Consider the following 23,341-nt stretch of genomic DNA (forward strand, 5'->3'; position numbering starts at 1 on the left):
CTCCTCCTCCTCCTCCTCCTCCTCCTCCTCCTCCTCCTCCTCCTCCTTCTTCTTCTTCTTCTTCTTCTTCTTCTTCTTCTTCTTCTTCTTCTTCTTCTTCTTCTTCTTCTTCTTCTTCTTCTCCTTCTCCTCCTTCTCCTCCTCCTCCTCCTCTTCCTCTTCCTCTTCTTCCTCCAGCATGAGAGCTTGAAGGTCAAGCGATAGGGATAGCAGTAGGTAAGATGCTACCAGTGAAGACCCTTCACTGGCAGCTTCTGAGGGGTCTTTTTTAAAAGAAAAGATCTTAATTGTCTATTACATTTATATTACTTGGAATTTGAGAGGGAACTTTTGGTACTCTGTGTAAATAGACTTTAAAAGGGTCACACAGGCTTAAAAAAAGTAAAGGAACAGCAAAAAGTAGTAAACATCCTTTCTCCAAATTTCAAACAATTGTAAAGAATGGAAGTAAAGTGGATTTAAAGGAGAATAAGTAAATAATGGAACAGATAAATAGTCGTGGTTTAGAACCTTGGGAAGTGGTAAATGACTAGGAAGAAAAAATCAACCACAACAACAAAAAAGAATGACTTGTTTCCCTGGTGTTGCTCCTTCTTTCCTTTAAAAAAGAAAAAAAAAGTCTTAAAATTTTCCAGTCTCCTAATTTGTCTTCCCTTCTTGCCCAAGAAAAGCTGGATATACGTTTAAGCTCTAAGCCACTGTAGACTCTGGTCAATGTTAATCTAACCTTGGTTGGGGGAATGAAGATGGGGATGGGATAGAGAAAGGAGAGACAGAGAAACAGACACACTTTCCTCAGATTTCCTTAAAACCACATTTCAAATTAGGAAAGTAAAAGTCAAATAAAGAGGATTTAAATCCAATTTAAGAAAGGTTTAAGTCTCAGTGAGGGCAAGAAGGAAAAACTTCTTGGAGGGACCAGGCAGGAAAAGAGGTGATAAGGAAAGGGAGCTCTTTTCTCACTCCGCCTCACTCTCCCAGGACCCAGATCTCAGCTCTTCCTTGCCTTAGATTTGCTTCCAGCTACTAGCCCTAGGATTTCAAGAAGAAATTTGAGAGAGAGACCCCATTTCACTTATCCCAATCAGAATATTCAATAACTTTTTACATTTGGGAAAAGGTTGTCTGGAAACTTCTCTTTCTGATTCAGAAAGAGGAAATTATGCAGAGACCGATAGACTACTTGTAATATTTCTCTTCTGTTTCTCCCCCCCATTTCCTCTTCTTCTCTTCCCTCTTTCTTCTCATCTTTTCTCCTTTTCTCTTCTCCCCTTTCTTTTCTCTTCCCCTTTCCACAGCCCTCTCCTCTGTTCTCTCTCCCTAATTCAAAAACAAGGGGACACTTGAATTCTTGCCCTGAAAACCACTTAAAAAGTCATGCTAACTTTGGGCAGTAAATAAAAACAGACACTTGTGTCCTAAAGCAGGAGTTGAAGCTTATCTAATCTTAGCTAAGTAGTTCCCTCCACCCCCATCGCTTTTGTTTCTTGCTGTAGAGTAAACAGCTCAGGCAATGGAGATGTTCTGAGAGATGCTCTATTCACAAGTTTGCCTCTCTCTCTCTCTCTCTCTCTCTCTCTCTCTCTCTCTCTCTCTCTCTCTCTCTCTCTCTCTCTCTCCCTCTCTCTCTCTCTCTCTCTCTCTCTCTCTCTCTCCCCTCCCTCCCCTCTCTGTCTCTTCATGTCTCCTCTCCTTTCCTCCACCTCTTTTCTCCCTCCCCCTTCTCTTCTTCCCCCTCCCTATAGAAAGGCGAGCCCCCTAAATAGCATTGAGGAGCCCAGCCCAGGGGACAGTGATTAATGATAGTAGAGCAGAGAGGTTAACATACTTCACTGAAAAGTCTGTTGACTGGGCTGCTTGTAACACAATGTGGCCCGCTGCACGCCTCAAGAGAATCCTTTTGTTGTGCCCTCTCATTGTGGCCTCCAAATTCTGCCCACGAAAGTTTGCCAACGCTCCTGCCCCAGGAGTTTAATAGTTTCCCTTACTCCCCGGGCTTTGTGCGCCGGTGAAAAGCAGCCCCGAGCTATTCAAGTGTTGGTGGTCATCTCAATAGATCTCCCGAGGCCCATATGGTGACCAGTGCCGATGAATCCGCCTGTTTAAATGGGGGAGAAAGTTGGGGTTTTAAAACATTTCAGAGCGCCTGAAAGGATCCCACTAGATCCTGTCACAATTGCCCCATCGCTTTGAATGCGCTGCCTATTGTCCCTGGTTATAAATGATATTCCTGGAGAAGTCGATTCCCACCCCACTAGTCCTCTCAGCCCCCCAGCCCCCCAGCTCCTGAGCAGAAGCTGTCCCAAGCAGCAGCCCCACCCAGCCTTCAGGAACTAAAGCTAGGGGGAGGAGGAGGCCTCCTTTAGTGTCCTGGAAGGGGAGCTAGGGACAAAGAAGGAGAAAGCAAAGCAGGGCTGGGGGATGGGGGTCCCTCTGGGGAGTCCCCCTCCACCCTCCTTACCTTCAGTATCTATTTTCTTCCTCCCTGAAGTTACCATTGGGTTTAGGGGCTTCCCAGGCACCTACAGCCAACTAGTCCAAGTACATACACAACTCACTGCCCAACAGCACGGGGTGGGGGACAAAAACAATAATAATAATAAAAAAAAAACTTTCCCTTGTTTAATGATAGAAATTACATTAAAAGTGGTGGAAATGCCCCAATTAAAAATGTACCACTTAAATGACATGCCAAGGGGCTCAGCTGCAGAGTAGCATATTTAGCTAGTTAGTGAACTCTCGACTATTTCTTTTTTAAAATTACACGTTGAAATTTTAAAAGAAATCTTACTTTTCTCTGGTGCAACACATTACAAAGAATGGACAGTCCTTTTATCTAAATATAAAATTCCATTTTCAGCAATTATAGCCTGTTCTTGGTGATGATATAATTACAGCTGTGCTCAGTAATAGGTGTCAAGGCAATACACACTCATACAATAGTTGAATAAAACTAGAGAACAAAGCAAGCACTTCCAAATTCACAACCTTTAAAATGAAATTGACTGTGCAGAATTCAAATAAAAACTAGATAAATATTTTTTAAAAAAGATTACAAGCTTGGTTTGGTTTCTTAATAGCATTTTCTGCAAACCTATCAACATCTAATTGATTAGCTCGGAATTACTGATTATGGATAATCTGAAATGCTGAACGTCACTTATTTTTAATGTAGCCATAGGTAAATAAATTGCACAGGGAAAGGGAGCCTGGTGGTGAGGCATCTGGGCAAAGCTTCTTTTAAAAAAAATGACTTTCCTTTGAAACTGCTTTGGTGTCTGTTTTGTTCTACAAAGGAATGGTATTCTTGAGACTGTCTTTCCATTTTTTTTTTCCTCTTGGTTAAAGTGAAAGAAGATAAAAGGCCAGGTCATTGAAAATCCCCTTCGTTGGAGGGGCCAGATTTCTTGGGAATGTTTCAGGGAGGCTGTCAGAAAACGTGGCTGATGGAGTCTGAGGCTGGATCATATGAGCCTTTAGGAATCTGAGTTACTCTGATTTTTTCTTAATGTCCTATTTTTTTTGTTGTTGTTGTTCCAGATGGCTGCCAGCAACAGGAAGGAGGGGGGGAGAACACTAATTCCATCAGCTCAAATGGAGAAGATTCAGATGAAGCCCAAATGAGACTTCAGCTGAAGCGAAAACTGCAAAGAAATAGGACATCCTTTACCCAAGAGCAAATTGAGGCTCTGGAGAAAGGTGATGGAGTTTTTCAAAGCAGAAAAATTGTAGATCAAAGGCAGTGACACATTTGAAATATAGAGAACTAAATTTAACCAGGACCCCTTATGTAGGATAGTATAAAAAAATCTGAATATTCTGTTTTTCCCAATATACTAGGAATTTAAAGACTATAAATCTTCCTATAAAAAGATGATTTGGACTATTCTGGCTTCTCAATCTCCAAGTGTCATTTTAATGAAAGTTTAACTTAATTTTGGTGACAAAAGTCTTTCCAAGTATTTAATAATAGCATTTCCAAGGGCAGTGGTGGGAGGTCGGAGAATCAGGATGAAGAGGAGAGATGAGTTCAAGGTTAAGATGTAGGCTGACTCATTTTGGGCAGCCCTGGCATTGATATTGAAATATTCACTTGTTCCTCCAGAGTTTGAACGAACCCATTACCCAGATGTGTTTGCCAGAGAAAGACTAGCTGCCAAAATAGACCTACCTGAAGCAAGAATACAGGTACACTAGGGATTGGGTAATTAAATGCTTTGTGATTCCTATATTTGGCTTTTCAAAAGACAAAGGCTCTGCTAACTACCACTATTTATTTATATAAATTACAACAGACCCAGCTTACCAGCTGTACTGTCCTAAAAACTTTGCTGCCCCAAGAGGTTTCACTGGCTGCAGATAGTGGGGGAGGTGCTGGAAACTGGGGTGAAAGTTGGTGGTGGGGGAGAGGAGACGACCTTTCTTTCTTTCTTTTCTTTTTTTTTTTCTTGAAGCTTTTCCTTACGTACATCCCATCCTTCCTGTTTCCAGGTATGGTTTTCTAATCGAAGAGCAAAATGGAGAAGGGAAGAAAAACTGAGGAACCAGAGAAGGCAGGCTAGCAACACACCCAGTCACATACCCATCAGCAGTAGCTTCAGTACCAGCGTCTACCAGCCAATCCCACAACCCACCACTCCTGGTAATTTTGAGACAATGCATCTGTTTTCAAGTCTGTCCACTGAGTCTAGGGTGTGACTATCAGAAGTGTGGCATTCCAGGCCAATTGTTTTTGTTTTTGTTTTTTTTGTTTCTTCTGTTCCGCAGTCTCCTCCTTCACATCAGGCTCTATGTTGGGTCGGACGGACACAGCCCTAACAAATACATACAGTGCTTTGCCTCCCATGCCCAGCTTCACAATGGCAAACAACCTGCCTATGCAAGTAAGTGGGAGTGTCTGTTCAGTAAGTGACCCAGAAAGAAGACTGGGGAAATAAGGGAGAATGTTCAGGTTGTGTCTGTCTACATGGTAGCCCCTCACCTCCCACAATGAACAAATCATTTTGACCTGTGGTGCCATGGAAAGAGTACTGGATTTAGAGTCAGGAAACTTGGTTCCAAAGCTCAGCTTTGGCCCATCATGCCTGTGTGACCTTGGGCAAGTCTTTTCCCTTGTCGGAACCTCCATTTCCCTCTCTGAAATGAGGGGGTTGGACTACGTGCTCCCCAAGGTTCCCTTATTGCTTTAACTCTATGATCCATCATTCAATTGATCATGTCTTTCAAGAAAAGTCACCCAATTAAAAGAAAACCACCAAACCTATCCTAATTGATACTTCCCTCTCTCCTACATGAAAAAAGAAAAACAACTGATTCCGACCAGTCAGACTAATAGTAAAGGCCACCATGTTTGTGCTTTGTAGACACAGCCTGAAAGTGGTGGGTGGGACTCAGGGGTGAGTGATGCTTGGTGATTTAGAGACAATGTAACTGGTCACATCACTTCTGTGAGCCTCAGTTTCCTCATCTGTAGAGTGAATGAAGGGGTCAGGCCAGTTGATCTCTAAAGTCTCCTCTAGCTTGAAATCTGGGACCTTGGGGAAATCATGTCATCCTTCTGGTCCTCAGTTTTTTCATCTGTAAAATGAAAGGGGTTGATTAGATGTAAGGGCCCTAAAATGATGATTTTACAGTAGCTTGCTAATGATTGACTTGTGGGTTAGTATGTATTCATAGTTATCTCTCTGGATCAGAATTTAGATTAGAACACTGAGGAACTTCAGGGGACATTTGACACCTATATTTTATTTAATAAGGGAGGAAAGGAAGATTTCTTTATATTTATATGGATGAGCTCAGCTCCTTTTTGCATCTCCCCATAACAGGAGAAATTGAAGGAACTCACTTGAAGTGAAAATGCAGAAATGTGCTTCCCGTTTTCATAGACTAAGGAAACAGGAGTACGTGGGGATTTGTTCTTGCCTGGTGTCAATGAACCACTCACCACCCCAGAGCTGTGGTTGTTGTTCGAGGCAGATGTGGCTTTGTAAAAGTATCCCAGCTTCATCTTTTCATTCCAGTAACTAATTCTAGCCCACGGGGTCAGAAATCCATCTTCCTCCCTGCAGTTCCACTTTCTACATTCCTATCCCTTTGCTCCAGTCTCCTACTTTGAGTAATTAGAGCAGCAGTATAGGGAGAGGTTGGACAGGTAAACTTGGGAGTCAATTTTTGCAGTTGTTCTCAATAGCCATCAGACAGGCAGCTAGGTGGTGCAGTGGATAGAATGCTAGGCCTGGAGTCAGGAAGACCTGAGTTCAAATCGGGCCTCCGATATTTATTTGCTGTGTGACTCAGGACAAGTCACTTAATCCTATTTGCCTCAGTTTCCTCATCTGTAAAATGAGCTGGAGGAGGAAATTTATCTTCGTCAAGAAAACCCCAAATGGCATCACAAAGAGTCAGATATAACTGAAATGACTGAACAACAACAAAAAAATCCCCATCAGATAGATCTAGGTTTATAATGATTAATTCCCACAAAATTGCTAGTGTTCATTTAAAGAAGGACCATGCGTATGTCTCCATAAGGTGTATGCTTCATAGCCTACAAAATTATAGGATTGAAGAGACTGTGTTTTGAGGACATAAGCAGGGGAGTTGTTGAAATATTTTATTTTGATTACATTGGGATATTAATGGCTGGTGGCCCAATTGACACAAATTAGGGGATTAACAACACAAAGCTTGATTTTTACCATCTTTGCCATGAAAATTTCCAGAAGCCAGCCTACCTAGTGGTAAAGACTACTGGTTTGTTGTATGCTGGAATGGCTGATGGGTCATCTAGGCTTGTTTGTGTCTTTGAACCTGACATTAGAAGAACAATTCTCCTGCTTTAATAAAGCCACACTGAATCTTATACAATTTGACTCAAAACAGAAGCAACATCAGGGTTGCTGGGAGGATAAAAGGGGGGGAATAAGCGTTGGACAGATAGATCTCTGAGAACAAGAAAAGATGTGATATACACTCAAGGTGTGATTATTATTAATTCTTATTATTCACACCTAGGAGCCCTGAGGTGTAGAGTCAGTGCACTTTTTAATTAGTTAGGAATAACTGTCTTTCTTTTCATTAGTGTGCTTATTAACCATTATGGAGTGTCCACAATGATTTTATTTGCACAGCTCCACAAAGATGGGAACTCAGTGGTCAGAACCTCAGTGAATTAGTGATTCACCAGAGAAATTTGTGTTCCTGCTATTTCTTGGGACTTCCTAATGACTAAACTGCCTCTACCCTAACCACACTGACCTTATTGTACTATTCAAGAAATATTTAATTGGCTGTGATCAGTAATATCAAGTAAATTCCCTAGCCCCTATTCAGGCTTTTTCTGAGCCTTCACTATAGGGTGAGATGGAGCAAGTTATTGTTATTGTTGGTGGTGGTAGTGATGGTGTGTTTGTGTATGTGTGTGCAGGGAGGATGATGGAACCCCAAGTTTGAGTGTCTATTTTTATGGGCAGATGTAAACAACCTCCAGAGCTGATCATTTGGTGTTTTGTAGTCACAGTGAAAAATTCATTCCTATCATCACAGAAGCTCACAAAATCTGCAGGCTACATATTTTGCTTATATCAATAGGACTCTACATTTCCAAGATAAAACTTGTAGACTTTTTAAAAATTACCTGTAGAATTCCAAATAGTAAATGCCAAATATTATGATTGCCAACATAAGTTAGTTGTTCAAATTTTTCTGTTTTCATTTGGATGTCTGGTGCCTTTATAAATACTGCCATGGTTAAATGGTGGCCATAGTCATCTACTCCTGACATATAACAGCAACCAACGAACATTGGTTGGATTGAAACCCTACTGGGTTTCTAGTATTTAAATATGTTATTTGAAGGCTTCCTTTAATAAACACAATCATCTACCACCAATGTTTCATAGGGTTCCACTGTGTTGGCCCCATCTAAGGAGAAGCGACATAGATTTGGAGTCAGAAAACCTAGGTTTGAATTTTGCCCTTGACTAGTTAGCTTGTGTGACTTTGGACAAGTCTTTCCCTTTCATTGGGAAAACAAAAAAGTTGGATGAAGTCACCTCTTAGGCCCCTTACAGCTTTGAATCAACAATCCTGTTGAAAAATCAGAAATGACACCCACTTTTAAAAACGGGTGCAGCTGCACTTCGGGGGCATTTCTCTGTAACTGTCCTTTCCTTTTTCCTGACAGCCCCCTGTCCCCAGCCAGACCTCCTCCTACTCTTGCATGCTGCCCACTAGTCCTTCGGTGAATGGGCGGAGTTATGATACTTACACCCCTCCGCACATGCAGACACACATGAACAGTCAGCCAATGGGCACTTCTGGTACCACTTCAACAGGTGAGTAGCCCCTCCTTCTCATCCCATTGTTTAGTCTTCAGATGGAATGACTCTCCTCTTTCTGGTGCTGCCAGCTCCCTGCTCTGGTTAATCCCCAGACCCAACTTCATATACCTTTGAGTAGCTTTTGTTTCTTTTTCTTTGTCTGGGTTTATCATACTTATAGGTTTATTATAGTCTCTAAACCTGGGCGATCCTGAGTTTAATCACCTTGATTGGCATTGCTCTCTCTTCCTGATAATAAAATGATTTATTAAAATGTAAAAAAAAAAAATCAATAGGACCCCTCCTCCAGCTGTCTCTGAAGCACAGCTAAGGCCTCTATTTGTGCTCAGACAGGGATTACTGAATGCATTTCCATGTTCTCTGATCATTTCTGTCCTTCTTTATAAATAAATGCTTTTCAAAGGCAGAGCTGGACTATCAGGGGATTTGTATTTGGAGGACCTGGGTGTGAAACCCTGTTCTGCTACTTATCACTTATGTGACCTTGACCCATAACCTCATCAGTCCTCAGTTCCCTCATCTGTAAAATGAGGGTTGAATTAAATGACGTCTCAAAATGTCTTCTAATTTTGAATCTGTGGCATAGTATGATTGCTTTCCTATGTTGCAAGCATTTGGAAAGACAAACCACACTTTCATCCTCTTTTGAAAAATACCACTTGATTTGTGATATATGCTTCAAAGATAGTTATATATATATGTATATATATGTATATATACACACACACATATATACACAGATATATAACCTATATATATATACACACACACATATATACACAGATATATAACCTATATATATATACACACACACACACATATACATCTATACACACATGCACACATATATAATACTAGGAATCACTATGGATTTTATATTTTGGAAGATTAAAAAAATTCCACATTGTTTCATGTCATTTCTATATATGTATTTATGTGGATTTTTTTTTTCCTCTCCCTTTTTAGGCCTCATTTCTCCTGGAGTGTCAGTCCCAGTTCAAGTTCCTGGAAGTGAACCTGATATGTCTCAATACTGGCCACGATTACAGTAAAAAAAAAAAAAAAAAGAAAGAAAGAAAGAAAGAAAAAAGAAGAAAGAAAGGAAAGAAATGAAAAAAGTGTGTTACTTCAGTCAATGACTATATATGGACAACAGTTGGATGTTTTAAGAGTATTTTATAAAGGAAGATCAGCTGTGAGAAGTGCTTCTGGATTACAACTGTGTTGTACCACACCATACCACTTGGAGAAAAAAAGACTTTACTCATGGACCTTTGTACACAGAAGGCATTATATCAGTTGGAACAAATCTTCATTTTGGTATCCAAACTTTTATTCATTTTGGTGTATTATTTGTAAATGAGCATTTGTATGTTATGATGAAAAACAAAGAACAACGTGGACTAGATGGATGTTTCTGATCTGTGTTGGTCATGAAGCTGTTAAAAAAAAAAAAAAAAGGAAGCCATGATCAACGAGTTCTGCCACAAATTCAAGAGTTTTTATCAAGATATATCGAATCCTTCTACCAATCTGTTCGTAGGTGATGGACTGACATTCCGAGTTTGTATCATTCCATCCCATATAATGAAACCTGCAACAATACGCACTAGACATTCGTAAGAAAAAAAAAAATCTGTTGGGTTCCCAAAGGTTGTTAACAGATGAAGTTTATGTGCAAAAAAAAAAAAAAAAGAAAAAAAAGAAAAAAAAGGATATGAGAGAACTTCAAAGAAAAGTTGATAGGTTAAAAAGGTAGATTGTGTCTTCGGTATAATCCAATTTGTTTTATGTCAAAATGTAAGTATTTGTCTTCCCTAGAAATCTCCCAGAATGATTTCTATAATAAAGTTAATTTCATTTATATTCGACAAGAATACTCTATAGATGTTTTATACACATTTTCATGCATCCTAAGTTTCTTTCTTGGTCATCAAAGGTTAATTGTTCTTAGCTAGACTTGTACTGCTGTTCACAGTCCAACCATTTTTGTGCATCTAGAATTCATTTTAATCAATTAAAAGTGCTTGCAAGAGTTTGAAACTTAAGTGTTTTGCAGTTGTTCACAACTACATATCAAAATTAACCATTGTTGATTGTAAAAACCATGCCAAAGCCTTTGTATTTCCTTGATTATACTATTTTCTTTTTAACCTCATAGTGTGCTGGTGCAAATTTTGTTTCCATATTGGGGTAACATTTTCTGTGGACTATTCTTTTCAAATCAGATTCTATTTTAAATCTGGAAGGCACTCCAGGAAATAATTCCTGGATCCACCCAAGCCCGTAAGGTACTCATTAGACAAAGAAATTCAATTTCTTCTGTACAGAGATAGATCTGTGCCCACGTATACCTATGAAATGTACACGAGATGGTTGGTTTTGGAAGAATGGACTGAAGAATTAAGGATAGTTGACAAGGCAACAGGCTACTCAGTAGGCCTTGCTTTTTGAATTCGGGCTGGGATTTCCAGTCTGGACAGACTTCAGCGGGCAGCCCATTTCCACCGTGGTTTCTCTGAAGTATATTCAAAAGTAGATTGGCTCATTCAAAACTCTCTGAAAGCTCCTGCTTTTCTCTGTCCTTTCTTTCCACCTCCCCCCACCCCCACTTTGCACAAGAGGCATCATTTCCCATTGAAACTCTCCAGCTGTTCTCATTTGAGTCTCGCTTTCTGTGGGGCTGCGTATGGTTGGAGAGTGGAGGGGGGGATGTTGCATGTCAAGGAATAATGAGAACAGACACACCAACAGGCACCCACAATGTGGATTGTGACTGGCTAGGAAAAGTTAAAGGCCGTCAGTCATTGGCAGCTGAAGGCAAACATTCTCACGTCGACAGAGCTGGCTCATTGTGGGGCAGTTGTGATCCGAAGGGAAGACCAGATCGAATCACGTTTAAAGCAGCCGATCTCGGACCCTGAGTTCTGAATCCAAGTAGAGTGAACCCAAATAGGCCTTTGAGAAGGAAAAGGCATCCTCTGAGGCGATTTTTGTCTCAGAAACACAGAAGCAGATGCAGATAAGGTATTCACCATAAACTTCAGGAAAAAACTGGGTATCCTGGGAGTCTGGGTTGAATACTCGCACATAGAGGAAACCCTGGGGACAAAGCCATGCTCTGCTGAATCACATTGTGTGTGTGTGTGTGTGTGTGTATGCACATGTGTGTGTACATATGTGTTCATGCATATGCATGCTTACATACTTGAATATGTGTGCATAGGAGCCTGTGTGTTTACAAGGCAAAAGAAAGGAAACACAGAAAATAATTGGAGAGATTCTCCTCACCCTCTTTAGTAATAATACTTTATAATTAACAGATTACTTTGGGGCAAATTATCATGTTGCAACTGCATACGTTTCTGATCATCTTCATATTTATGCCTTTTCTGTTCTTTTTGTAAATTACCACCCTGCATGTAGAGCTGTTCCACACTGCGATAGCCTATGTTCATTGCGCTCGCTCTCCCTCCCTTTCTCTCTTCTTGCTCTCTCCCCATCTATTTTTCTCTCCCTCCTCTCTTCTTTTCTCCCTCTTTCTCTCCCCCCTTTTCTGTACACACAAAGGACACCCATGCATATATGATGCATGCTAGTGAAATGTGAGCACTTGTGTATATGTGGGTTCTAACACACACACACACACACACACACACACACACACACACACTGGCACACACAAAATGACCCAGTCTTTTGTGTAATCTCTTCTAATACCTTTGCAGACATTTCCACCTCCTGACATTTTGCTGTCTGCACTTCCCCAGGGGACTCTGGGTGCAAAGTGAAATGGTAGTGAAGGACCATAAGGCTGTGTATATGTGTATGCATGCCTGCACGTGCATACGCTTCTGGCCTTGACTCCCTGCCCCCAGCTCTGTAACCTGTAGAGGAGCTGTGTTTGGGGGCAGTCAGGCAGCCGGCCTTAGCCTCCCATTTTCTGGCCTAGCTGACAATACCGTAGAGAGTGCTTGCGCATGTGGAAGCAGCCTCGCTGAGGCTGTGTCTGTGTGTGCATCTGTCCTTTGTGCCTCAGGGATGTCCCTGAGGACGTGGCCTGGTTTGGCCAGAAGACGCTGCTGTTCAGTGGAACCTGAGACCCTTCAGTCCATCCAGTTGGGTGGTGCCCCTGCCATGGGGAAAGAGTTCATCTCATCTCCAGAGGAGAGACTGTGGTGTGGCACTAGGGGCAGAGCTCTACCTGAGCCAACCTGGCATAAACCCTGGGGCTGCTTCAGCTGTGCCTAGCTGTCAAAAAGCAGCTGCCTGGGAGAGGTTGGCCTTTTGTTCACGGTTGAGATGGCTTATTTTGATTAATTTATTCACAGATAGATATATTTATTTACCAATGGAAGCGCCTCAGAGATGGCTTCATGTGCTCTCCTAGCCCAGGGTCTGCTGATGAGACAGGTCCCTCATAGAACTCCTGGGCTGTACAACTCATCCTTTCTCTACAGAATTGTTTTGCTCTATAGGAAGAGAGAAAGCTAATTGTTTTTTTAATAAACACTCTCATCAAGTGAACCTGAGTGGAAAAATCTCTGTCACAAAAATAGATTTCCTTGTCTCAAAAAAAGGGCTGATTTTCCTAAAAGAAAAGCCTCTTGTTAATGCGAAATGACTTCCTGGGGCTGGTCACTAATGGCCTTTAGTTCTCCGGTTTCAGTTGTAACTGGGCTGGCCAAAATAGATTTGCAAAGTGTTATTTAAAATTCATTCTTGTTCTGTGGATGGATTTTTATCTTAGAGATGCCTCACACAACCTTCTGGTTCATTTCTTTCTGCTCTGGGCATCGATGTCGACAAGACTGAAGAAAGGACTCTTCTCCACTCCAGCTGTCTGAATAATAAGTTTGGCCTAACAGGGTTGAACACATCTTCTCCTTTTCCCTTTCTGAAAAGATAAACTTTGATCTAGTTGTTCAACGGAGTTCTGAACAACATGGCACTCAGTTTTAAAGTTCAAAGAGTAAACACTTAGGTTGGTTTTGCTTGCACTGGATGTTGTTAATGGTGGCCCTCTCTGGAAAGGAGTCATTGGATGCCTTGGGAATGTTAATGTTAAAGGACTTAATCAGATCAATGGTGTGTGTGTGTGTGTCTGTGTGTGTGTGTGTGTGTGTCTGTGTGTGAGAGAGAGAGAGAGAGAGAGAGCATCTGAGGGATTCTTTAAAATGAGAAGATAACCAGGGGATTGATTCCAGACAGCTGCTTCCTCTTGAAGTAACCATAGCCTGTGTTAGTTTTGGGAGCCCCCTAGATCTGGGAGGAAGAGGAAAAATGGTGAATGAGGAAGTGGAAGGTGAAGATTGCATTGCGGTGACCATAAAATTAAGAAGGTACTGAAGCTCAAGTATCTGAGTCAACCCAAATAAGTCAAAATATTGACCTCATGTTAAGGAGAGTCAAACCTATTGGAAGGGACTAATGCTACACATCAGGTTTTGAAGTTCATATACTAGAAATATTTAAAACAGCATGATGAAATCTTTGCAATTAAGTATTTATATTGCTCTTCAAGTGGATAATTGAAGGACAAAAGCTCTCTTGATGTCTCATATTTCATTTAATATGAAAAGGGGTATGTTTAGAGATAAGACCACTTTTTGGGGGGATTAAGTTACTAAGTCATCTTAGTATGTTTTAGTACAAATAATGTTTCTAGAAGTTAAGAAAAAATTTTTGAACTGTTTTCCTTTTAAGGAAACAAAGAAAAGCACCTGAATCTGATTTTCATAAGACCTACATATTTTTATTGCTACAAATTTACTTTTATTGAGTTTGCAAAGTTTTTTATATTTAAATCAAAGGTTTAAATGTGCATATTCAGTTCCTATAGTACTTATCTACTTGCAAAGCATATATTAACTAGTAATTGGCTGTTAATTTTATAGACATGGTAGCCAGGGAAGTAAATCAATGACCTATTAAGTATTTTGACAAGCAATTTACATATTTGATGACTTCAGTTCGTCTTTTCAGAGTCAAATTCAACATAATTGTTCAGTTGTGTTTGTATCAAATGAATTACAATACAGGAAAAAAAGAGATTAGTTTTGTTAAAATAATAACCTGACTACAAATATTCATTTGAATGCGTTCAAATTGTTCATAATTACTTTCAAAGGACACAGCAAAGCTTTTGTTCAGTATTTTTTTTTTTTTTGGTTATTTATAAAGCATACACCAAATCAGTTCTTGAAGTCTGTTGAGATTTTTAAAAACACCTTTGCTTAAAAATATCAAAGCCTTTAAATTTTAACTGACAGATAAGGTCTGAAACTTTGTTTTGAAAAGAAAATTGATAAGAATTTGTGTCTTTAGGAATTAAAAGAAACGGGGGAAAAAAACACCCTGAGACATTCTTAGGAAAAAAAAAGAAAAAAAGGAAAAAACCCTGATTGTTACTACTAATGAAATAGCGGCTGAAAAAAAATAGTAGTCTTTTTGATTTTTATCACAAAAAATAAACTGGTAGTGACAGGATATGATGGAGAGATTTGACATCCAAGCAAATCACTGTCATTGATTCAATTATTCTAATTCTGAATAAAAGCTGTATACAGTATGTGTTTATGCTACAGTGGATTTTTTTACGTGATTGACATTCATCATATTAGTTAGACAGTTTTAAAAGCTAAGTCTTTGTTTTATGCAATGTGGTCAAGAACAAATAAAGTGAAATTTGTAACATATTAAAAGTAGGCCACTTGAAAATGTGAGTTATAATCACATCAAAATAGAATAACATATATGAAAATATATTTTGGAAACCCAGTTTTCTCTCTGTTGGTGTTGAAAAGCCCATTTAGAAGGAGAATTGTTGCTGGAAGATAGAAATGTTGCTTTGTAAGTGACATTCACTGGTGCCTACCCTGTGCCAGGGTCACCTTGAGCACACATACAAAAATTCAAGGACGTGGAAATGTGACTTCAAGATAAAGTTATTGCTACAAATCTGTTGCAACAAAATGTGTGCAGCTTGGCATGTGTATGGATAATGGCCTCACATTCTTAGGAGGCTTGCCCAGAGGAGGATCTGAATGAATTGTTGTTGGATAACCAACCTTCCTGAATTTACTAATGAAGGGCAGAGCTGATGCAAGAGGGAGATGAGTTGGTTGATTTTTTTTTTTTTTTAAATCCTCCACCATTTGGTTTCAAGTCTGGGTTCTGTGCTACTTTCCCATCCAGCTTCAGTGCCCTTTTTTGGGTATCCTGGCATTAATAAAGCTGTCAGTTTGGATTTCAATCTTGACCTGTTTGGTGACATGATTTTATAGTTCTGATTTCAAACGTTCAGGATTACTGTTGGGAACTACAGAAGGCCATCAATTCCTTTTCTAGGCTGCACAAATTTGGATCACTGCAGTTTGTTTTAATACATTCATTAACCAACAATGCACATGTATTGTCTTCAATAGTTTCACCCTCAAATTATGTTTCTTTATCAATTTAATAATTTACATAACAGAATGCACATGACATGCTAGCATACTTCAATACAGTATAGTCCTTACACATTTGCAAAATTAATTTGTCATATCTTGCTCAGTCCAAACTACAATATTTTCAGTGGAGAATGGCATTTTCAGAAATAACAAGTAATTATGATCCCTAGTTAACATGAACATCTTTTTTGAATCTTACAAGATTTCCATATACTACCTATTACTATTTTTTACATAGACAAAAAAATCTAAATGCACCATTGTCCACTGCAGAACAGCATGATCTTTTTTTGATGTTTAGTTTGTTTGTATTTACAAAATAAAACATTATTATTCTGACTAAGAATATAACATATAACTCTTTGAATATAAAAATAAATCTTACGGATGCCCTCTGCTTTTACATTAGAGTTATTTCTAAAAACGTCCTCCTCTTCTAAATTTAGCCTTAATTTGTTAAAAAGAAAAACAAGCAAGACCATCCTAAACAGTGGCTGCATCTGATAATGTATACTACATGCTGCCCTAGCAGTTCCCCACCTCTCAACACTAAGGAGGAATGTATTTTTCATTATTTAAATCGTAACTTTTAAATGGAGAAATATTTCAGTTACAGTTTTCTAGGAAAAAACCAAAACCAAACCATGATTAAAAACATACACAAAGAAGAAAGCAGATACCATTTTAAAAATTCTTTATGGGTTTTTAAGATTGTTGGGTTAAATCATTAAGAAAAATATTCACATAAGCCATTGGTAACCTCAAAGAGGGTATAAAGCAGGTGTCACAGGAGTCTGAGAGAGGCCCCCAAGTAGCAATCCCTAGAAGTCCAGGCGCTCTTTGCCTTCAGCCATCACGCCACATCCCAGGCTCAGCTGTTTGGCGGATTCCACCAGATCCTGTTTGCTCGAGCGGCTCACTGTGTCTGACAAGTCTGGAGGCAAATGCAGTCTCTGTAGCAGGAGATTGGGGGGGGGGGGGAAGAAGAGGAGAAAAAATGTGATTAATTGTGCTTTAGTTAGCATACTTCAGCATGCAATATTCTGCTCTGCTGATCAGCATTCAGCCTTGCATGTACAATTCCCGCTCAAACGGTTCTTCTGTTTACTAGCAATTCCTACTAGATTTTTACAAACCACAACCATCCCAGAAGTGGGATAAAAAAATCTTAAAATGGAAATTTCCTGAGCACAACCCCAAACTTACTTTTCTTCATTGCAAATAAAATCGTGGTTCTAGATAGTCACGCATTTTATTTTATTTTATTTTTTGGCTAGGCAATTGGGGTTAAGTGACTTGCCCAGGGTCACACAGCTAGTAAGTGTTATGTGTCTGAGGACTGATTCGAACTCTGGTCCTCCTGAATCCTGAGCAGGGGTTCTATTCGCTATGCCGCCTCGCTGCCCCCATAGTCACACATTTTAAACAGCGGGGTGAAACAACAGGATGGATGGTAACAGATTTGTGAAAAGAAAATATTGCTTTGAGGAGGAAGAAAAAGTTAGAAGCATTCAATGCTAGAGCTACAAACTGCTATTTCACACTTTGTGTGCAGCTTCCCGTGGCCTCAGTTAGCAGGGAATTGGGAAGAACAACTTTTTCACAAATGCTTATTTCTTCTATTAGGTTCACCTGATGTCAAGACATCTAGACTCTAATTTCTCCAGGACCTTACACTTTTCATAGAAATACAGACACTGTAAAAACCCAAATGCTTCCCAACACAAAGGTCAATGGTTTTTGGATGTCTGCATATGGCAGACACAGAATTTGTGTTAGGGCTTGACATGTTTGCCCACCATTCTTCAGCGTTAAGTATATTGGGCCTAGAAGGTAACAGTGTTTTCAAACCATCTTGTGGATCTCAATTTTCCCCTTTTGCATTAATCTATTTACAGTCATAGCTTGCTTTATACAAAACCAATATACAAAAAAAGTCCTTTTCCTTTTTCAAATGATTCACCAACAAATTGGTGAATCCATACAAGCCCCCCCCAGTTCATCTGGAACTTGTCCATGAGGGAGAACAACCCAATCCACCTATGACTCAGTGGGATTTAAAGCTGGAAGGAGTCTTAGAGGTCACCTGGCCTAACAGCTTAATTTCATAGATGAAGAAATTGAGGTGTAGAGGGAAGAAGTGATTTGTCCAAAGTCACAGCTGGTTAGAAGAGCCAAGATTTGAACCGAGGTCTAGACTCCAAAGAGTACTTTTTCTGCCGCACAAAGAGCCCTTAGCTGAGTCTTAAGGTATTTCCTAAGGTTGAGAGAAGTATTCCTGAACACCAAGCCCAGTACCAAATCCAATATGCTAAACTGCCTCTGAGAATACGATTTAATTCATAAAATTCAATTTCCAGGAACCTCTCCTGTTGTAGATGGTGAGATATGTCTCGAATGAGTTAAAGGAAAGGGAGCCAAACAGGAGGCACAGCGGGAACCTAAAAGTGATGGCCAATCAGGTCTTCCTTTTGGGAACCAGACTGAAAATGGCCACTAGAGAACTCCCTTCAACACGGGAGGAAAAAAGGTGTTTGGAAACAAGCTGGAAGAGTGGAGTGGTTCATCACATCCTGACAGCAAGAGTCGGAAAGGAACTTCGAAATCATGAGTCCAACTCCTCTCATTTACACCTGAGAAAATTGAGGCCCAGAGTGGTGAAAGGGATTTGCTGAGACAGCAGAAACCAGAGCTTCTGACTCCAGAGTCAGGGCCCTTTATTAGGCAAGGTGGTCCACACATGATTACTGAAGTCTATTCCCTGCCATTGTCTTTTGCTTCCATCACAGAAACAAAGCAGCAAGACTCAAGAGAGCACACATGTTCAAATGAATTTAAAAAGGATTTTTCCCTTTGCAGTTGATTTCTTACTCTGCCTTTATTTTTGCAACAGATAATACATAAGGCATAAGAAAGGCAGCATGGTATAGGTGTTCAGGAAGGGGGTGCCTGGGATCAAGTCTGGGCTCTGACAGCTGTGTGATCACAGACAAGTTAATTAACCTTGCTGAGTCTCAGTTGGAGAAATGAATACATGCACTTCCCAACTCCTAGGGTTGCTGTGAGGAAGAGCTTTGCAACCTTCAGTGTTATAAACATGAATTACGTGCAAGAGAATTATGCGGACTATAATAATGCTTGATCCTTATGTAGGGCTTGAAGGTGTTCACAAAGTGCTTTATATATATCTCATTTGACACTTACAACTATCTTGTTAAGGCAGAGATTGTGAAAAACTTCATTCCCCTTTTACAGATGAGAATAATGTATTCTAACCCTTTTAGGAATGAAGACACAGACTCAGAGAGAATTTAGGTGATGTGCTCAAGGTCAAACAACTAGTAAGTGGTAGAAGCCTAGACTTGGGTTTTTTATCCCTCCTTCAGTGTTGTTTCCTCTCTTCCCAGAACTCTGAGACCCAGAAACTGACTGGCTTCTTAATCTGAGGGCCATGGACTTCTTGGGGAGGTTGTCTCAGGTATTACAAGGGGTCTATGAATCCATGTGGCAGCATGCACTCTCATTTTTATATTTATTTAGCTCCAAATATACACTATGAATGCAACTGCTGTGTATGTGTGTGTGTGTGTGTGTGTGTGTGTTTATTTGTATGGGTCCATAAAATATTTTGATGTTAAAAAGGGGTTCTCACACTTAAGATGTTTGGGTCCCCTGGATTAGGCCATGGATATAAACATATAAGTAGAATTTATTTGCTCAACCACAATGTTTTAAAAAATACATTCAGCGGTTTTTCTATTGTTTAAAACACACCTTTTACCTTGCATATATCATACTTGGTAAAATGGACCTTTTGGGTAGGCTAAAAACAGAATTAATACACCATAAAGGCAACATTGTGTGGTTTAGGATTATAATCCAGGGCCATATCACCCATTTCCCCATGAGTTTCTAGGCTTGCCTCGTTGTCTTTGGCTAAAATTTTCTCCTACCTCACTCTTAGACTGTGTGTGTGTGTGTGCGTGTGTGCGCGTGCGTGTATGTGTATGTGTGTGTGTGTGTGTGTGTACATGCTCACATCCTGGATGAAAGCTCTCAACATGAGAAGATGAGAGAATGTTGCCAGTGACACTGGATTGTGCTTGAGTTTCCTTCAAATCAGTGACTTTAGAGAAACGTAAAATATTCTTGGTTAGGAATATTTTCGATCATGTGACCAAGCAGATTTGACAAATGGTTTATTCATCCTGTTGAAAAGGCTCTGGTGGTTCCTGTTCAGTGATTCCCAAGGATGGACCTTTGGAAAAATGTCAATTCTTTGTGTCACTTTCCTTTTTCCAAGGTCAGGCTGGCAGCACATGCTACATTCTCCAATGACCAAAGTTATTGCCTTAACCCTGACCCTGATATTCATGCCTCTTCATGTGGACAATCAATGTCAATAAGATACCAGTACAATAAGAAAGAGCAGAATGCCACATGTCAGATTGACAGGTGTTTAAGAGGTTTCTGAATCAATTATACATTCAACATGTAAGTGTGAGAATGAGTGTTACTTCCACACTTGCTTGATGCTCAAAATACCTGGTGGGAAGAGTGCCACACAGGCCTGCACGTGGCACGTGGAGTTTTGTAACTCCAAATGCAAATTCGGCAAGCCGTACATGCTTCTAGACCTCAGGGTGCCATAGAGGAATAATGTAAAACAATCGTTACTATACAAGAATGCTCTGCGTGATGCTGTCCTGACCAATGCCATCTCACAATAATGTCACTAAATACACTAGAAACAAACCCCACTGTGACACTGTGAAACCCACACTGCTGAAGCAGCATTTTGGCCAGTCCTATAGAAGCAAAACGAACAGTCTTCAATGATGCTGGTGAGTCCTTGAGCTCTGGTGGCATTGCCTTCTCCAAATCAGCCTGCTGCTCATTCCATGGATGACACAGTCCCTACAGAACCGTCTGCCTCGGCATGCTGTTGACTTTAACATACTTTTTGAAAAATTAGCCAGGTAGGCAGGTTATGTATATGAGCAAATCACTTTTATTTTCAACTGTTAGGCTATTCATCTTCCTCATTTTACATAAGGACTTTGAAAGTGAGGGCTTAAAGCAAATGAACCTAAGATCCTCTATCAAGGAGTTGGAGATGGTATCCTGGCATCCATCCATTTCTCCTTTTCCTTCCTTCCTTCCTTCCTTTTGCTTCTATCTGAAGTTATGGGTATTTCTGCAAAGCGAATTGCTTAATTTGTGAAATACTTTGGAGTTTCACTGCTGTCTATACAGGCCTGTTAGATTATCTGAAGCAATACTGCTGGATAATCCTGCCCCTTCTGCTTCACAGCTGAGAGCACCAAGCAGTGAACTTGGCAAAGTACTTTGGCCATGGATGGGTAAGCCTGCCAAAAATCCACCACAGCCCTGCAGAAATAGCCTTAAAGAGGGAGGGGTGATTTGCCCAGAATCTCTGAAGATTTGTAAGCTGAGCCAGTCCTAGAAGCAGACTTTCGGATCATTTCCACTAGGTATCACAGGCTTCCTTAAGATCGGAGTACCTTCTGATCCTTTAAGGTCTATGGAGTGGCCCTTGGGAGGGTCAGGGTCACTGCCTGCATCAGCTAGCTTGTCTCTCCTTAAGCCTTTGATCAAACAGCTCACCCACAGCCACTCAGGAACGGATTTCCTGGCTCAACATTTACCTTCCTAACTCATTTTCTGCTAGCCTGCCAAGCTCACTGCTCACCACTTGCAGCTCAGAGACAGAAGGGGCAAGATAATGAATCTAGATTATACCTGGATTTGAGACAAATTGTAGGTAAATACCTATTAAAAGAAGTTTAATCAATTTATATTTATTTCATATTTTGCCAAGACAAAACCACAAGCTGCCATTTATTTTTTTTTAAAATCACCATTTTAATTCTAGGCAGGTAAACAGGGATTTAGGGGTTTTAAAAATCCCTGTTTTACTAAGAGTTCCTGAAATGTCCTAATTTGTATAGCTCTGAATCGAAGGCATTATGGGACTTCAGGGACTCAAAATATTCTTAATAGTCACCTTTGACTTTAACCTTTGATTTCACTGGTGTGCTACTCCCTGTACTGAGGCTGACTGCAGTCAGCTCCTGCTAGTTTTTTAATGGATTTCTGGGGCTAACCCCCCATATCCTGGTGGCCACCTTTGTGGTACCTGGTGAGGACGTCTCAGAAGACCAACCCAGACCATTGAGGTGCCAGTCTTTAAAGTCCTTCTGGCTTGATGTGCTAGGACTTGCATTCTTCCAGCCCCATCTTCATGGGCACAGGAGTCATCTCCGTACCATAGGGAAGAAGCAGAGCAAATGCAGGAAGGTAGATGAGACCTGGGCTGGGTGCTGACTAGGGCAGAAGTCTAAGACACAGGTTCATAGACTCATAGAATTTAGAGCTGGAAGGGAGTTTTAGAGATCGCCTTGGAGAGGTTGTGAGTCTCCTAAGATCACAAAGATGGTGAAGAGAAGAGCTGGGGTTCCCATGCAAGTCTTTTGATACCAGACTGTCCTTACTATACCTTATTGCTGCATAGCTAGATGACAGTAATTTTGTTGAACTTAATGGACACCAGGCTAACTGACAGATATCCATGACTTCCAAATTGTAAAGGGAAAAAGAAAGAAACTCTTTCCTGGTCAGTTTTAGTTCTATTCATCATTCAGAAAGCATTATTTAAGGAACTACTCTGTACAAAGCAATTTGCTAGGTGCTGGGGGGATGTTTACATGGAGACATGGTCCTTGCTCCGATGGAACTTAAGAGTCTATGAGAGGGAAAAGAAACAAACAGAAATAAATTTAATACAATGAGAGAGGCCATTATTGATTGGGGAGTGAGGTTGTGGAAGGCTTCCTGGAGGAGATGACATTTGAGTTGGGCTTTAAATGATGGGAGAGATTTTAATAGGAAAAGAGGAAAAAAATATCTTGGCATGAGGAACAACATAAGAGAAGCATGGAGATAGGAAAAAGCAGGGCATACTCAAAGGGAGAGAGTAACCAACTTTGGCCGGATCAGGAAGTTACTAAAGGAGAATGAAATGAGAGAAGAATGGAAATGTAGGGTGGGCCAGATTGTGGAGGGCCATGAATCCAGGCAAAGGAAGTCAATAGGGAGCTATATTTCTAAGGGGAATGGAATGACAAGGTCAATAAGCAAGATTCCTCTGGCCATGCTGTGAAGAACGGAATAGGGAGGTGAGGTCCTGTAGGTGAGATCTTTTAGGATGGCACTCCAATTGTGGGTGGTACTGAGTGCCCGGACAACAGAGTAGGACATGTATGAGAGAGAATGTGGAGACGGAATCCATAAGATTTAGTAATTTATTGGATAAAGAGTCAAAATAAGGTAAAGAAGGAAGAGTCAGAGATAATCCCAAACCTTATAGCCCCTCTGCCCCTCCTTGATGGTGCCTGAGCAAAAGGAGCCCTTAACAAATATCATTTCTACTTAGGCTAAATCAGTGTCTAGTCCCAAGGCCTTGGGGAAGATTCTGACACACACACACACACACACACACACACACACACACACACACACACA

General features: G+C 40.4%; 2 protein-coding genes across 3 annotated transcripts in view; one reads left to right on the forward strand and one right to left on the reverse strand.

Annotated features, from left to right (window-relative positions):
• Positions 1 to 9,394, forward strand: part of PAX6 (paired box 6) — a 20,377-nt gene extending 10,983 nt beyond the window's left edge. For both annotated transcript variants that reach the window (XM_027837861.1, XM_027837862.1), the window contains 6 exons: positions 3,541 to 3,699; positions 4,106 to 4,188; positions 4,492 to 4,642; positions 4,768 to 4,883; positions 8,186 to 8,336; positions 9,309 to 9,394. In XM_027837861.1, the coding sequence (XP_027693662.1) occupies positions 3,541 to 3,699; positions 4,106 to 4,188; positions 4,492 to 4,642; positions 4,768 to 4,883; positions 8,186 to 8,336; positions 9,309 to 9,394 (746 nt within the window). The remainder of the gene's footprint in view (positions 1 to 3,540; positions 3,700 to 4,105; positions 4,189 to 4,491; positions 4,643 to 4,767; positions 4,884 to 8,185; positions 8,337 to 9,308) is intronic.
• A 7,081-nt stretch (positions 9,395 to 16,475) lies between these two features.
• Positions 16,476 to 23,341, reverse strand: part of ELP4 (elongator acetyltransferase complex subunit 4) — a 265,396-nt gene continuing 258,530 nt past the window's right edge. The window contains exon 10 of the mRNA XM_027837873.1: positions 16,476 to 16,749. Coding sequence (XP_027693674.1) covers positions 16,618 to 16,749 — 132 coding nt within the window. The 3' untranslated portion in view covers positions 16,476 to 16,617. The remainder of the gene's footprint in view (positions 16,750 to 23,341) is intronic.

Source organism: Vombatus ursinus, unplaced genomic scaffold (assembly GCF_900497805.2).
Source record: "Vombatus ursinus unplaced genomic scaffold, bare-nosed wombat genome assembly UNPS02014822.1, whole genome shotgun sequence".
NCBI lineage: Eukaryota > Metazoa > Chordata > Mammalia > Diprotodontia > Vombatidae > Vombatus > Vombatus ursinus.